A 15185-nucleotide genomic window follows, 5' to 3' on the forward strand; every position below is an offset into this window, starting at 1 on the left:
CTGCCTCTGGATATGCATTCTGTCTAATGAGGCTTATTGAGTTGTGTTCTGATGCATTTGTCCTCTTGAGGCCACGAAGCAAGTTAATACATCTATAAAAGTGTTAGGAATAGCCTGAAGATACTGGACATTTCTATTAACAATTATCTAGGGAAGAGGTGGGTTCTCAGGCAATATCCAGGCAGGTGGACCTTAAAGAGGAAGGAAAAGGGACTCCTGCCTTCTTTTCTTCAGATCTCACTCTCTTTAGACTTCAAGGGAGCAGATCCTGAGGTATGGCCCCGAAGTGCTAAGTGCTCAGATGGTGTCTGGGTTTGGAGTGCAAATGGATGGGCCTGTGAGCCCTGAGTGTAGAGTCATGACTTTTGTTGTGGGAGATGTTTTCACTGCCCTAAATCACCCTCTATCCTTTAGCAAACTTGGCAACTATTAAGGCTATGGTGGTATGAAGAAGTCATTGTGATGAAATTCAAGGTTGAGAATTGTTGTTGTTGTTGTTATTTGCCGTCGAGTCGGCCCTGACTCATAGCGACCCCTCCTTGGGTTTCCGAGGCAGTATCACTACGGAAGTAGGATTGCCCAACCTTCCTTCCGAGGAGTGGCTGGTGGATTTGAACCGCCAGCCTTCTGGTTAGCAGTCAAGTGCCTTAGCCACTATGCTACCAGAGCTCCTAGTTATCTATTGTTGTGTAACAAATTCTCCCACACTTAGCAGTTTGAAACAACAAACATGTATTATGGTACAGAGTGCCTGAAGGTCAGGAATCTAGGAGTTAAAACCCTGGTTTTGGCTCAGGGTTTCTTACAAAGCTGCAATCAAGGTGTTGGTGGGACTGTAGTCATCTGAAGGCTTGACTGGGGCTGGAGGATCTGCTTTCAAAATGACTCACTCATATAGCTGTAGGTAGGAGGTCTCAGTTCTTTGTTACATGTATTTCTTCATAGGCCACTTGAATGTCCTTATGACACAACAGCTGGCTTCCCTCAGAGTGAGTGATCCAAGATAGAGCAAAGCAAAAGCCAAAATGTCATTTATAACCTAGTCTTGGAAATGATCTAGCCTCACTTCTACCATCTTCTTTTGGTCAGAGAGACCAATCCTCATACAATGTGGGAGGAGACTACATAAGGGTGGAATACCAGGAGGCAGGATTACTGGAGACCATCTTGGAGGCTGGCTATCACAGAAATAGACATATTATTTGCTACAATAAGTGCAGAAGATCAGTTAGCAGGATGCTATTTTTGCTGGGTATAAATGGGTATAACGCATTTCCAGATTCATTACCCTGAAGCCAGACTACCTTGGAGGGCTCTGGCCCTCTCTTCCTCCATCATAAGATCTGAAGGGGCCCTTCATCCATCTCCATCAGTAGTGGGACTGGACAAGTCAAATAATGACCTACAGAAGGCCAAACATGAGAGGAAGTGGGGCTTCAGGAGGAAAGTAAAAGGACCAGAAAGTTGTTGAAAAGGAGAGAGAAGAGTCAGGAAGCAGAAGCCTCAGATAGAATGCTTTTTCCAACTTAGGGGAGGGAGACTACATTGTGAGTGCTGAATCTAGGGCTGTGCTCCCAGGTCCCATGCCAACATACTGCTCACAGGGGTAAGAGTGCAGGCTGGAGATTCCAGGTCCAGATCTCCCATACCCTGAGGGCTTTGTGTGGATTTTCAAGCCTAAAATCCTTTAGTAAAGGACTCTCTAAGCACACTGTGTATGTGCTTTGCTTACTAAGAGTGAGGCAGCTCTGTTATATCCTGCACCATCTCTTCCTTCAAGGATGAAGAGTCTTTGGATGAGGATGCCCTTGCACCCCAGATCATCAGGTTTTATGTTACTCTCTGTTATATTTTTCCCTTTTGTTTCCTCTAAGACCTTAATAAATTCATTCAAATGGCCAACCCTTGTCCCATCTATGGTACTCAGAAGTAAAGGAGTGGTGGGGAAGAAAGCAGGTGGTGAGTGGCAGCAGTGGTTAAGAGATTGGCCTCAAGGAAAGGCCTCCCCTTCCCATGTATAGTGCAAATGGTTTGCACTTGATTACTAACCAAAAGGTTGGTGGTTCCAACCCACCCAGTGGCACTGTGGAAGAAATTCATGGTGATCTTTCTTCTGCTAATTGAAAACCCTATGGAATGTAATTCTGCTCTGACACACATTTGTTTTGTTGTTGTTGTTGTTGTTATGTGCCATCGAGTCAGATCTGACTCATAAAGACCCCTCCTTGGGTTTCTGAGGTGGTATCACTACAGAAGTAGATTGCCCAACCTTTCTTCTGAGGAGTGGCTGGTGGGTTTGAACCACCAGCCTTCTGGTTAGCAGTCAAGTGCCTTAAGGACTATGATACACATGTGGTCACTGTAAGTTGGAATCAGCTCAATGGCAATATTTTTTTCCTTGTTGGAGATCTCTCTTCATTGGGAACCTAACAGGATAGGCTTTAGTTATATTTAGGATGACAACAGTTCCCTTGTATCTGGCTCAAGGACATGGAGCAAGCCTCTTCTGAAAACAGCTGGGAAAGAGAGAGGAATCCAAGGGAAGGGGGCGAGTGTAGAAGATAAGATGGTAGACCAGTTGTGGAATATGAGAGCTGAACAAGGCCAGTCCAGTCCTTCGCTGCGTGAAGAAACCAAAGTACAAACCAAAAACCAAAGCCAATCCATTGCTGTTGAGTCAAGTTCAACTCCTAGCAACCTTATAAGACAAAGTAGAACTGCCCCATAGGATTTCTAAGGCTGTAAATACTTATGGAAGCAGATTGCCTCATCTTTTTCAAGGGCAGGGGCAGCTGGTGAGTTTGAACTGCTGACCTTTGGGTTAGCAGCCGAGTGCTTAACTACTGTAGCGCCAGGGCTCCTTAAAGGCCCAAAGAAGGGATATAATTTGCCCAGGGTCACACAGCCAGCAACAATGAGTCCTCAGCAGTGCTTTTAACTCTGCATTGTGCTACCTGCCTAGGTCAGTGAATAAGCTGCCCCTCTGGTAGCATAGTGCCTAGGGCACTTGACTGCTAACCAGAAGGCTGGTGGTTCAAACCCACCAGCCACTCCTCGGAAGGAAGGTTGGGCAATCTACTTCCATAGACTCAACAACACATAACAACCAACAACAACAACATTGTTAGAACATCCTTGGAAACCCTATGGGGTCGCTATGAGTAGCAATCAACTTGATGGCAGGGTGTTTAGACTTTTTTGGGTTATTGTTAGTGTTCAGAGGGAAGAGAAAAGGGAAAACGGCTCTCAGCAATCTTATGGAACAATGAGTGAAAATGAATGAAAAGGCCACACATGCTATACATACACACATATATCCCCACTCCATCCTACCTCCACAATGTACACAAAAGAGATGTGTGTAAGACAGAATCGTGTTGGATGCACACATTTGTATGGAAGAAAAACTGTTTAGTCCACACCTAAGTTGACCCTCCACCTACTGGCTCATCTGTGAGGAAGGGGTGGTGAGGCCCAAACTGAGGCATGAAAGGAGGGGTCACAGGAGCTTTGCTAGTGTGGGAAGGTGACAGGACATTCTGCAGATCAGGGCCAGGAGGGTGGAGGCCTCTCAGACAAGAGGAAATGTGTGAGAGAAAGTTCCAGGACAGGTGTGAGGGTTCTTCTGGTATTTGGAAAAGAGAGGTAAGAAACCAGGAGGGTCAAGGGAAAATGGTCGTACCTACAGCTGGTGACTGGAGCAGTTCAGGGCCTGGGCAGAGCCACTATCATGAGGATTCAGAACCTTGAAGGATGTAGCTTCAATGTGTATTGAGGGATGGGGGCAACCCCCTGTGGGACTCAGGGATGGCCAGAGAACTGGATGGCTCTATATTCAGCTGTCTCTTACATGTGTGTGGTAGTGGTAAGTCTGGGCAGCTATGCCCCCTGTCCCTTCTTCAATTCAATTCTTCAATTCCTTCTCCCCTGCATTGAGGATTCCTCTAAGGCTACTGGGAAGGGAAGAGTGGCTGTTGCTGTTTGTAGCTGCCCATATGCTGGTACAGGGGCTCTGCAGGGCACCAGTGTCCAGGATAGCAGACTAGGGCAGGGTACAGTGACAGATTCTGGAGCCCTGGTAGAGGCAACAACTCCCCTTCATCCTTATCACCCGCAGAGATTTTACCTGCATGCACCATGAGGTGAGGGCTATATCTCTAATTCTTTGGTATCATCACTGACACTTTGGTTTAAATACGTCATACGTCATCGTGTTACCTCGGGGGTATTGGCAGTTGATGCCTCATCCTTAACTGTAGACTAAAAGGCTTTGCTTCCAGTTAAGAGAATTTCAGTCATTAAATGAAAAGGTAAGGAAGTAATAAAGGTAATAATAGCTAACCTTTATTACTATTTACTCTGTTCCAGTACTATGCTGAGTGATTGTACATGAAATCCTCACAAAGTTCTTGGGAGGAAAGAAGTACTCTTGCCATTGCCTTGTATGGCTGGTGAATGTGGCTTATTTATTCAAGGTTAGCAACTTGTATATGTTGACACAACGGATAAGAGGTGGAGCAAGGCTTTAATCTAGGCAGTCTGACACCAGATCCTGCTTACTTGATTCTATGCAACACTCCCTCCCAATTTTGGGTGTCACGTTAGGTTCATCTAATGCCCCAGAGGGAAGTGATTAATCTATGAACCCAAGGGCCTGGCTGTATTGGTGAACCTCTGCTTGGGTACTGCTTCCTGGGGGACAGAACTGAGGCTCCTAAAGCTGCACTGTCTCTCCATCAGCCAGAGCAAAAATGGAGCAGAGGGAAGTGAGGCTTGGAGAGTAGGGGGAGGTATGAGGCTCACCCCAGCTAAATGGTGAGCCAAGAAGCCATTGAAAAAGACAGTGGTCCCTCTGTTCTTGCTGGAAGGGTGAGTGTGGAAGGTTACTTCCACCTCATTCCCCTGGAACACAAACTGCATCTAGTAGAGGTGAGGAATATTCAGCGAGGAGCACTGCTGCCCACAGAACTGGCCCAGATCCATCCTGTTGGCTGAGATCTGGTGGCGGGAAAGGAGGGCCTGGTGGGTGCTGATCCTAGCCCTTGGTCAGGCAAGGATCTCTGGGTCACCACTTGCCCCTTGGCATGGAGGCCTTGGCTACCATCTTTGTTTCTTTCATCCTTCCTGCAGACCCAGGTCTGCTACCTCAGAGTCCTTCCCAGAACCCCTCAATTTGCCCACCTCACATCCTGACTTTTCATCTCCTGCTGAACATACCAAGACTCTCAACCTACCTCACCTGCTCATGATCATGGACACAATCCTGGAATGGTTCCAGGTCAGAAGTCCAGAAAGCCAGCCTTACAGGGAAGTCCCTGGCACCCTGATGGCATGGGTGCTGTTGTAATTGAGGGGATATGGTGGGGAAGTCAGGGAAAATTGTCCAGAGAGCTGGGTGGGGGCATTGGAGGCAGTATCAAGCCAGAGCAGGAGCAGTGAGCTTCTAGGAGGAAGAACAGCCTGTGGAAGATCAAGGAGAGGCTGGAGGAGCAGCTGTCCCTCCTCAACTCCATCTTCAGCCACATCAGGGACTGCAGACCTTTTAATGATTTTTGGGTATTTAAGCTTAGACCAGATGTGGTTCTTGTCTTCGAGGGGATAACATTTAGGTGAAGGAAAGGGCCCCAAATGTCCAGGTGTCTATTCTTTCCTGGAATCCTAGGATTTGTGGTGATCTCTAGAGGTCCCTTGCTGTCAATAAGGGTTTCAGCCATGTTATGGGATAAAGCTCCTGGCTGGCTGGCCTTTGGGCTTTAGAACTAGAACTCTCCTGATTCCACCTGAGTTCCCTTGTCAACATGTGGGCCTGGGCACCTAGCAGTGGGGTGGGGGATGCAGGAGTTGGTGGTCCAGAGGTGGGACAATTGGGGAAGGGAACATGACTTTGCTTTTTGTCTCCTCTCGGGCCCCTACCAGAACGTGGACTCTTGAGTCCTTGGGCAGCAGATGACCCTATGCTTCCTGGGCCTGCCCTTCTTGCACACTGTAGGTCAGTTTTTTTCTAGGGAGAGGGGTCTGGATTGACCTATGGTCTTTACAGAGGCTGAGGATCATTTGGAATTCAGGCTAGAAAGCTGTTTCTGACTGTAGCTCTTTCTGCTGAGCCTGGCAGAGTGGGAGTAAGGTAGGACCTTGGCATCCCACTGACTTAGTACAGTTATTCTAGCTCACATGGAAATAAACATCTGGATTCCTGATTATATCCCCAGGGATCTAAGACTCTGGCCAAAAAGTTAAAGTTAGTTCAGGGCTCACAACTTCGTATGTCCCAGGAAGGGCTGGAGGTGGGATCCACCCATCTGTGACATTGCCCCCTCCCCTGCCTTTTTCTTTATTCACAGGTTGGTCCCTCTGGTCACCTCCTTTTATCTCTGGGGATGAATGGAGCCTCATTTGAACAAAGGATAGGGTGAGTGTGTGAGTTGGGAAATGGGGTGTCTGTGTATGTTAAGTGTGAGAGAGATGGGAAAATGGAGGATGTATGGCTCTCACAACAAAGAACAGCTCTCCATGCTGGCCTCAGAGAGAAGAGCAGCCCCAGCTGCTCATAGTCTGGCTCCCACTCTCTTGGTCATATCTCTGAAGCTGCTCAGCCCTCCTCTGATTGGTGTGTTTCTTTGGGGGTCTGGGGTCTCCAGTCTGCTTTGTTGGATTCTGGCCCCTGGTGGGGTATGGTTGGGGTGGGAGACAGGGACTTGCAATGTGGATGGTTTGGACACCTAGGTCACCAGGCATTTGGAAGGACTGAACCCTGACAGTCACCCTGGAGGCCTATGAGCTCCTGAGTCACGACCCCTGCTAAGACTGCAGTGAGGGAGCATTGTACTGGCATAAAGACCATGACAGAGGAGAGTCCTGTGGCTTGGACCTACACTGTGAATTGAGTGGCTTGGATGCTCTGTTGACTTGAGTGAGTATACACAGGACCATCTTCTTTCTGCTTTGCTCCACGTTGGAAAGGGACAGGGTGGGATCTAGCAGCCATTGGAGTTTCTATTAGGGATCTTTGTCAAGAAGAGAGCTCTCTACTTCCCACTTCACTGAGGACATCTGTACAGAGGCTGGCCAGGGAAAAAACTATTCAGTTCTACTCAGTTTTTTTCTTTCTCTTTCCTAACGTCATTACAATGTGTGTGGTAGGATCAGTGTTGCAAGCCTAGTTCTCTATGGCCAGAGCCCCAGTGGCTGTTGTTGCTACACAGGGGGCTTAGTCATTGCAGGAAGAGGAGGAAGGGGTGTTCATCTGACGAGCACAAGCCAGGGACTTTCCAAACCCCTCTCAGACTTCCACCTCCACCACATATTGATCCTTCTTCTATCTGATTCTTGCCCCACAGGACTTTTATTCTGAAAAAACCAAGAGTCACTGCCCCTGAAGGTAGAGAAGAGGCCAGAGGCTAGAGCTGGCTTTGGCCTTGAACTAGCTCCACCCTTCTGGGCTTTTTTCCAGGGCAGCAACTCTGGAACCCTAGAGGAATGGCCTTGCTAACCAGAGATTCTCCCCCTTTCCCCTCATTCCAGCCTTGCCGGGTTTAAGTAGAGGGTCCCTATAGCTACGCCTGATGGTCTTTTCCCTTACTGACTATTGTCTTCATAGCCCCAGGTCCTGCATCTTTCTCTTAGGAATATTCTTTCTCTTCCTGCTCCCCTTTTTAGTTCTTTCTGACCTTATTGCTGCCTGTTGTTCCCAAAGCAGTTGTGGAAAGCTGGTCACTGTTTAGAAGCTCCCAGTTTCCTCCAGCACTGGACAAAGGCCTCTCCCTCTCCCATGTCTCTTTCCCAACATGTAGGATGGAAGTATAAAATAGTTAGGTGTGTTCAAATGTTTATAAACATTGAATCAGCTGAGCCCTATGGGGGTGGATGATGGGAAAATTGAGGATCTCTGGCTCCCAGTTCAGCAGTTCAAACCTACCAGCTGCTCAGCAGGAGGAAGATGAGACAATCTACTTCTGCGAATATTTACAGCCTTGGGAACCCAATGGATGTCGCTATGAGTCTGGATTGACTCTATGGCAGTAAAAACCAAACCAAACTCGCTGCCATTGAGTTGGTTCTGACTCACAGCCACCCCTGCTTGGGTTTCTGATGCAGTATCTCTATGGTAGTAGTTTGTCCAGTGTTTCTTCTGAGGAGTGGCTGGTGGGTTTGAACTGCCACCTTTCTGGTTAGCAGTCAAATGCCTTAGGCACTACACCACCAGAGCTCCTCCATGGCTGTTTTTTTTTGGCTCCCACTGCAGTGAGCAGCTTCCCCTACTGCTTGCAAGAGAAAAAGCAGCCCCAGCTGCTCAATAGGTCTGGGCATCCCTTAGAGATGACTCTGGGTAGGGCTATGTCTTGGGCCTGGTTTCCATTAAGCACACATGGCCTTCTTGAAGAAAAAGAACAAGGAAATGGAGGAATGAAATTACAAGTAGCTCCTGTTTAAATTCTCAAAACTCAGTCACAAAAGGTCCATCAGGATTGAATTTTCACTAATATTCAAATGCCCAAAGATGAGTTCTTTCTTTCTTTTTAACTAATTTTTAAAATTGTAACTTGGGCGCAAATTTACAAAAGAGATTCATTTTACTCTCAACAGTTCATGAACATTTGGTTGAGTTCTTTTTTAAATGAAAAGGGGCCAAATGAGTCACATGGGAGAGTAGAGATAGTCTTTATCCGGGGTCCTTTATTTTTTGCCTGCTTCTTTCATCCTGAAGGTCAGATCTTGAACTGGCTGTGAGGTGGAATTTATAAGACAGTGGAATGTGAGAAAGAAGGACTTTGGCCTGGGGGCTTCAAGTTACAGATTAACTTGGGGAGAAGGGAAGCAGGTGGAATGGAAAGTGGCCTCAGGAAGGAACTGCTGAGCTGGGACAATCTGGGTTTGAAGGAGGCACAAGCACGAGGGGTCAGTCCGGAGCAGGCCCTGAGCTCCTCTGGCTATCTGACCTTCCTGAAGACCTGCTCACACACTGCCTCCCTGGCAGTCAGTTCCTGTGGAGAGAGTAGACAGATGAGGACAGAGAATGAGGGTCCTTACCAACCAAAACTCCTTTCTCAAGGTCCCTGACCTCCACTTAATCCTTCAGGATACATTGGCTAGAGTATTTGATATATGGGGAATTGTATCATTGTTTCAAATCTCAACTGTTCACTTCAGGGGAAGGAAGGTAGCTGGGTCAGGAGATGGGAATGGCTAGTTCTAAATCACTCCAGTCCTGATTTATGGTCAGTCATCAGACTTGTAGCCAGGGCCCACTTTGGCCACTCTATTTCTTCTTCTCCCCACCCTTCCTAGTCCTTTTGTTTTCCTTCTTTAGTGGTCCTCCTTGGGAAGGGATGAAGAGGGGGAGTAGGCTTATTTAGTTTGGGCAAGAGGCTGTATCCTAGCTGGAGACCCCTCCCCAAACACCCCATTTGTGTCTCCCCTCCCAGCCCTCACCCAACTTACCAGATACAACTTCTCTCCCTCCAGCCAGTGTCTCCAGCCCCGGTTGGGGACCTCCCCTTTCTGCACACACACCAGCTGCTCCTCCTCCCAGGTTACTATGGTCTATAGGGGGAGGGAGGCAGGAATATAGACTGACTGGGAGGCAAGTCCTAATATACACACCAACTTACCCCAGCTGCTCCCCTTCACTCCACAGCAGTTACAGTCTTGCTTCAGCCCCTTCATTCTGAGTGACTGGGTTGCTCTGAGCCAGCAGGACTCCTCTCTCCAACTCCTACAGGCCACCAAAGGGCCACAGTTCCTTTATAGTGACATTTGGAGTGGGTCAGCCTCAAATGAGATGAAGGAGAGTAGGGGTGGGGCAGGATAGTTAGGGTGAAATTCCAAAACACCAAACCAAACTCACTGCCGTTGAGTCAGATCCGACTCATAGGGACACCTCCTTGGGTTTCTGAGGCAGTATTACTGTGGAAGTAGATTGCTCAGTCTTCCTTCTGAGGAGTGACTGGTGGGTTTGAACTGGCAGTCTTCTGGTTAGCAGTCAAAGGGTGAAATTGGGAGGGTGAAAATGGAAGTTTTGTATGCTGGAGACTTTTGTTTGACCTGCCTTTGGGAAAGAAGAGAAATTCTTTGGGAGCTCCACTAGAGAACTTCTTTTCTTTCTCATTTTTCACCTACAGCTGAAGTGTCCCTTAGAAAGACAGATCAACCATCTGAATTAGAACTGGGTGGGCCTGGCCATTCCAATCAACACTTATTGTGGCCTTCTATAGGATAAAAACAAAATAACCAAACCCCCTGCTTTTGAGTCAGTTCTGATTCAAGGAGAGTACATGTGTTACAGAATAGAGCTGTTCCATAGAGTTTTCTTGGCTATAATCTTTACAGAAGCAGTTACTTAGGCCTTTCTTCCATGGTGGTATTGGTGGGTTTGCCAGCTTTCAGGTTAGCCGCGAATTGCAAACTAGGAGCTCTGGTGGACTGTAGTTAAGGTACTGCTAACCAGAAGGTCAGTGCTTTCAACCCATAAGCTGCTCCATGGGAGAAAGATGAGGCAGACTGCTTCTGTAAAGATTTACAGCCTTGGAAGCCCTATGGTGTTGCTATATGTCAGAACTTACTCAGTGGCAGTGGGTTTGATTTGGTTTTGCACCACCCAGGCTCCTTTCCATAGGATAAAAACCAAAAAAACCTAACTCACTGCTGTGACTGCTGACTGTAACTGCTGTGGAGTGAAAGGGAGCAGCTGGGGTAAGTTGGTGTATATATTAGGACTTGCCTCCCAGTCAGTCTTTGTTCCTGCCTCCCTCCCCCTATAGACCATAGTAACCTGGGAGGAGGAGCAGCTGGTGTGTGTGCAGAAAGGGGAGGTCCCCATAGTGACCCTTCCTTAGGTTTCTGAGGCAGTATTATTACAGAAGTAAATTGCCCAATCTTCCTTCCAAGGAGTAGCTGGTGGCCTTCTGGTTAGCAGTCAAGTGCCTTAGGCACTACACCACCAGAGCTCCTTCCATAGGTCCTGCTCAATAAGGAGCTGACAATCTTGAAAAGGCAGAGGGTCAGTAAATATTTATCTATTGCACCAGGCAAAGGAGGCCTGCTGGTGCAGTGGTTAAAGCATTTGGGTGCTTACCAGAAGGTTGTGGTTCAAACTCACCAGCTGCCCTGTGGGAGAAAGATGAAGCACTCTGCTTCGGTAAAGTTTTACAGCCTTGAAAATCCTATGGTGCAGTTCTGCTCTGTCTTATAAGGTGCCTATGAATCTTCTAGGAAGTTAGATGTTTGTTAGATTGGAGATAAAGGGAGATTTCTAGCAAGGCAAGAAACAGCATAGAGGTAAGTTTGTTATTGTTCTGTGTCGCTGAGTCGGACCCAATTCATAGAGACCCCTCCTTGGGTTTCTGAGGCGGTATCACTATGGAAGTAGATGTCCAACCTTCCTTCTGAGGAGTGGCTGGTGGGTTTGAACTGCCAGCCTTCTCATGAGCAGTCAAGTGCCTTAGGCACTACACTATCAGAGCTCCTATAGAGGTAAGAGAGGAAGGCATATAGTCCTGAAGGACTCTAACCTAGAGTGTGTGTGGGAAAGATAAATGAGGAACTGACAAATTAAGCATGTGAACCTTACCTGGAATGTAGTAGATTATCACTGGAAGGGTTTGAGCAAGGGATTGATGTGGTCACATTTACACTTTACGTGATCCTTGTGGCTATAGCATGCAGAGTGGGTTAAAGGAGGGTCAAGATTGGGGGCCAATTTGGGCACTGAGGAAGAAGTGAGGCCCTGAATTAAGGTACTGATAGTAAGAATGGTTAGAAACAGATGAAGACCATTTAGAACAGAGTTCTTCAATAGAAACATAATGAAAGTCACAAATGCTAGCCACATATATAATTTTACATTTTCTCATAGTTATAGCAAGGAGCTTTGGTGTGATGATTAAGGCATTTGGCTGCTAACCAGAAAGTCTGCAGTTCAAACCTACCAGCTGCTCTGCAGAAGAAAGACAAGGCACTCAGTCTGCTTTCGTAAAGATTTACGGGCTTGGAAATCCAATGGGTCGCTAGGAGTCAGAATCAACTTGCTGGCAGTGAGTGAGTCAGTAGTTATATCAGAAAAGTAAAAAGAAACAAGTGAAACAATTTTAATAATATATTGTATTTAACCTACAGTGTCTAAAATATTACAATTTCAGCATGTAATCAATATAAACCTTTCTAACGGTATATTTTTACTTTTTTGTATTTTCTCCAAAATCCAATGTGTATTTTACATTCACAGCACATTTCAGTTTGGACTAGTCATATTTCAAGCATTCAATAGCCATCTGTGGCTAGCAGTTACAGTAGCTATTATGTTAGACAGTGCTGAAAAATTATAAAGATTCCTTGATTAATTAGATATGGTATATGTGTGTCTCGGAGGCACATAGGTAAGAGAACAAATGATATTGATTATGACTCCTAGGTCTCTGCTATGATGGCTGGTTATTGCCATTAATGGAGAAAAGGAGGAGTTTGTCTGTGTAGAAAGATAATGGATTTGGGTTTGACTTTGGGACATATAAATGGAAATGTATTGCAGGCAGTTGAAGGCATCACCCTGAAGCTCAGGGGATAGCTTTGGCTGGAGGATAAATGTCAGGGACAGTTTTGAGATGGTAGTTGAAGGTATGGGTATAGGTATACACAAATGGATAGAGAAGAATGAGAAAGTCAAAGACAAAGCCCTGGAGAAAACCCCCGTTTAAGGGATTAATAGGGGAACAAGGGTCTGCAAAGGAGACCAAGAAAGAACACCAAGGAGCTAAAAAGAAACGTGGGAGAGTGGCATTATAGAGACAAAGGGAAGAGACAAAGGGTAGAGACTGTATTGACAGAAGTATCACAGGCTAGAGGGTGAGTAAACATGTGGTTATTGCCTGGAGGAGACCTGCTCTTTTACCTCTTTTGGCTGGTGATGAGGGGGGCAGGGAAGAAGCAGGAGAGAGTGGAGGTAGCACCAGGAGTCTGTTAGTCCCAAGCTAGAAGCCTGGGAATTCCACAGCTTGCTTTGGCCATCATTTCCCCTGGCTCTGCCTAGGAGAAGTCACTTTATTTTGTCCATAATTGTTAAGAGGTACCTACTCACCCAGCCCTCTCCCTAACCAGAAAAACCCCAAACTCACGGCTGGATCCGGCTGATCATAGTGACCTCTAGTTGGGTTTCTGAGGTGGTATCACTAAGGAAGTAGATTGCCCAGTCTTCTTTCCAAGGAGTGCCTGGTGGGTTTGAACTGCCAGCCTTCTGGTTAGCAGTCAAATGCCTTAGGCACTACGCCACCAGAGCTCCTGCCCTCCCTCTAGTCTGAGGAAAAGTACCTGACACTTCCGTCCATCCACAATTCTGAGGTCCTCTTCAAACTCAACTCCCACCTCGAATTCCAAAATGTAGTTGTGGAAGGTGCTGAGGGTCTTCACTGTCATGTGGTTGCCCTGATGGTCAATCTCTTTGTCTGGCTTCAGCAGCAGTGCTATCTTCCTCAGAGCCATGTTGATGTCTGTGGGGGAAGATCTCTTAGCAAGGGTCCTGCCAGCTCACGTCAGCTTCCTTACCTCAGCAGCACCTCAAGGCTGTGAGTTTCCCCTTAGTTGGGTCTGGAACTGTGGATATACCTCCTCATAGCATTGCCCTGTGCTGGACTACTAATCAAGGGTTGCCACCCAGAGGCACCTCAGAAGAAAGGCCTGGTGACTGCTTCTGAAAAGTTATGGCCATGAAAACCCTAGGAAGCAATTCTATTCTGACACAAGGGGTCACCATGAATCGGAAGCAACTCCATGGCAACTGACTTTTGTTTAGCATTGCCCTTGATTAGAAATGGATCCCAAGTGTCAGCAGCCTGAGCCTTTCCACAATGTCCAATCCCAGCACACCTCTTTCTCAGTGGGACCAAGAGGCAGGAAGGGAGAGGAAAGGAGGGAAGTAGAAGAGGTCTGGGAGAGGTGAGGCCATTACTTAGGGCTTGCAGGTAGTCCTCCATGTTCTTCTGCGAGACAAAGCGGTAGTAGCCAGTGAGGTTGGGAGGCATTGTCTGGATGGTCCGAAATGGAGATTAAAATTTCCAAAGGTTATAGGAGACAAAGTGAGGAGAGAGAGGATTTTGTCTGGCAGGTGGGGCTGATAGAGTCCAGGCAGCTGTCCACTGGAGGAAACAGGCTTGTATAAAATCTATGTTGTCCAGGGCTTTTACAGGACTTGAGCCCTGTTGCAGTAAGAGTCCCTACTAGACTTCCTTCCTCACCTCATGGTGACTTTGGGGCTGGTGTCTGCCTTGCAGTATTAGGGAAGGGCAGGGCCTTGGCAACATTGTACCTGACCTTGGGCTCTTCCTGAGGAAGGAACCTGGAGGAGCCCAGGATCCTGAGCTGTCAATCATCCAAGACTTGAGCCTTTCCACAGGTCAGTATTGGACTCCATCCCAATTTTCCTCCTGACTAGGCTGGGAGCAGTTCCAGAGACCTCAGGGCCAGTCTGTCCTGGGAGGCAGCTGCAATTGGGCTGGCTGGGCTGGGGAAGGTAGGGGACTCTCACAGGCACACCTAGGATGAGTTCTAACAATACCTGAGATTTTGGCACTGAGTCAGGGATCTTGAAAGGTGTGAGGTGGAAGAGGTAGAGAAAGAAGGAGGATAGCCAGTTGCCCAGGAGCCACAGTGAAAAAAAAAACCTACAGCCTACAGAACTCCCTCAGACACGCATGCTGTGCTAGAACCCAAACTGTTAGCTCTGTTGAGTCACTAGGAATGGGGGAGGATGGGGAAGGAAGAAAGGGGAAGAAGGGGGAGAACTCTTCCCAAGCACAGAGGGGTGTTGAGTTAGAGTTTGAAGGCCCTGGAGCAGAAGGTTGGGGGAGAAGTTTGGTTGGCTGTTCCTGAGAATTTCACGCTCTTTGGCTTGGAACGCAGGGGTTTCCCTCTCCTGTTTGAACTTACCAGGCACTAAGTGGGAGAAAGATGAGGCAGTCTGCTTAAAATTTACAGCTGTGGGAACACTATGGGGCAGTTCTACTCTGTCCTATAGGGTCTCTCTGAGTCAGAATTGACTCAATAGCAATGTTTTTTTTCTTTTTTGCTTTTAGAATCATGTCATCACCCCTAGTTCCCAGTGCTGAGACAGCCATGTGTGTACCATTAGATGTATTCCCCTGGGGGCCTCTGCCTAAATTATTGTGTGTCATGCCCCCCTTTCCCCCAACTGTCCATTC

General features: G+C 47.3%; 1 protein-coding gene across 1 annotated transcript; it reads right to left on the reverse strand.

Moving 5' to 3' along the window:
* Nucleotides 1-8927: 8927 nt before the first annotated feature.
* Nucleotides 8928-14009, reverse strand: RBP5 (retinol binding protein 5). Its single transcript, XM_007937147.2, has 4 exons — nucleotides 13937-14009; nucleotides 13300-13478; nucleotides 9439-9540; nucleotides 8928-8981 (listed from the first exon to the last, which is right to left on the reverse strand). The coding sequence occupies exons 1-4, from the start codon at nucleotides 14007-14009 to the stop codon at nucleotides 8928-8930; spliced, it is 408 nt and encodes a 135-aa protein (XP_007935338.1).
* Nucleotides 14010-15185: the final 1176 nt, after the last annotated feature.

Source organism: Orycteropus afer, unplaced genomic scaffold (assembly GCF_000298275.1).
Source record: "Orycteropus afer afer isolate SDZICR_OR568_19922 unplaced genomic scaffold, OryAfe1.0 scaffold00040, whole genome shotgun sequence".
Lineage (NCBI taxonomy): Eukaryota > Metazoa > Chordata > Mammalia > Tubulidentata > Orycteropodidae > Orycteropus > Orycteropus afer.

What these genes read in the sequence shown, in the direction of transcription:
- RBP5 (XM_007937147.2), bottom strand. Translation starts at nt 14,009, where the DNA reads ATGCCTCCCAACCTCACTGGCTACTACCGCTTTGTCTCGCAGAAGAAC. An exon ending in TGGATGGACGGAAGTGTCAG is followed by an intron (nt 9,541 to 13,299) that starts GTACTTTTCCTC and finishes CTCCCCCTATAG; the next exon opens with ACCATAGTAACCTGGGAGGA. An exon ending in AGGGAGAGAAGTTGTATCTG is followed by an intron (nt 8,982 to 9,438) that starts GTAAGTTGGGTG and finishes CTCTCTCCACAG; the next exon opens with GAACTGACTGCCAGGGAGGC.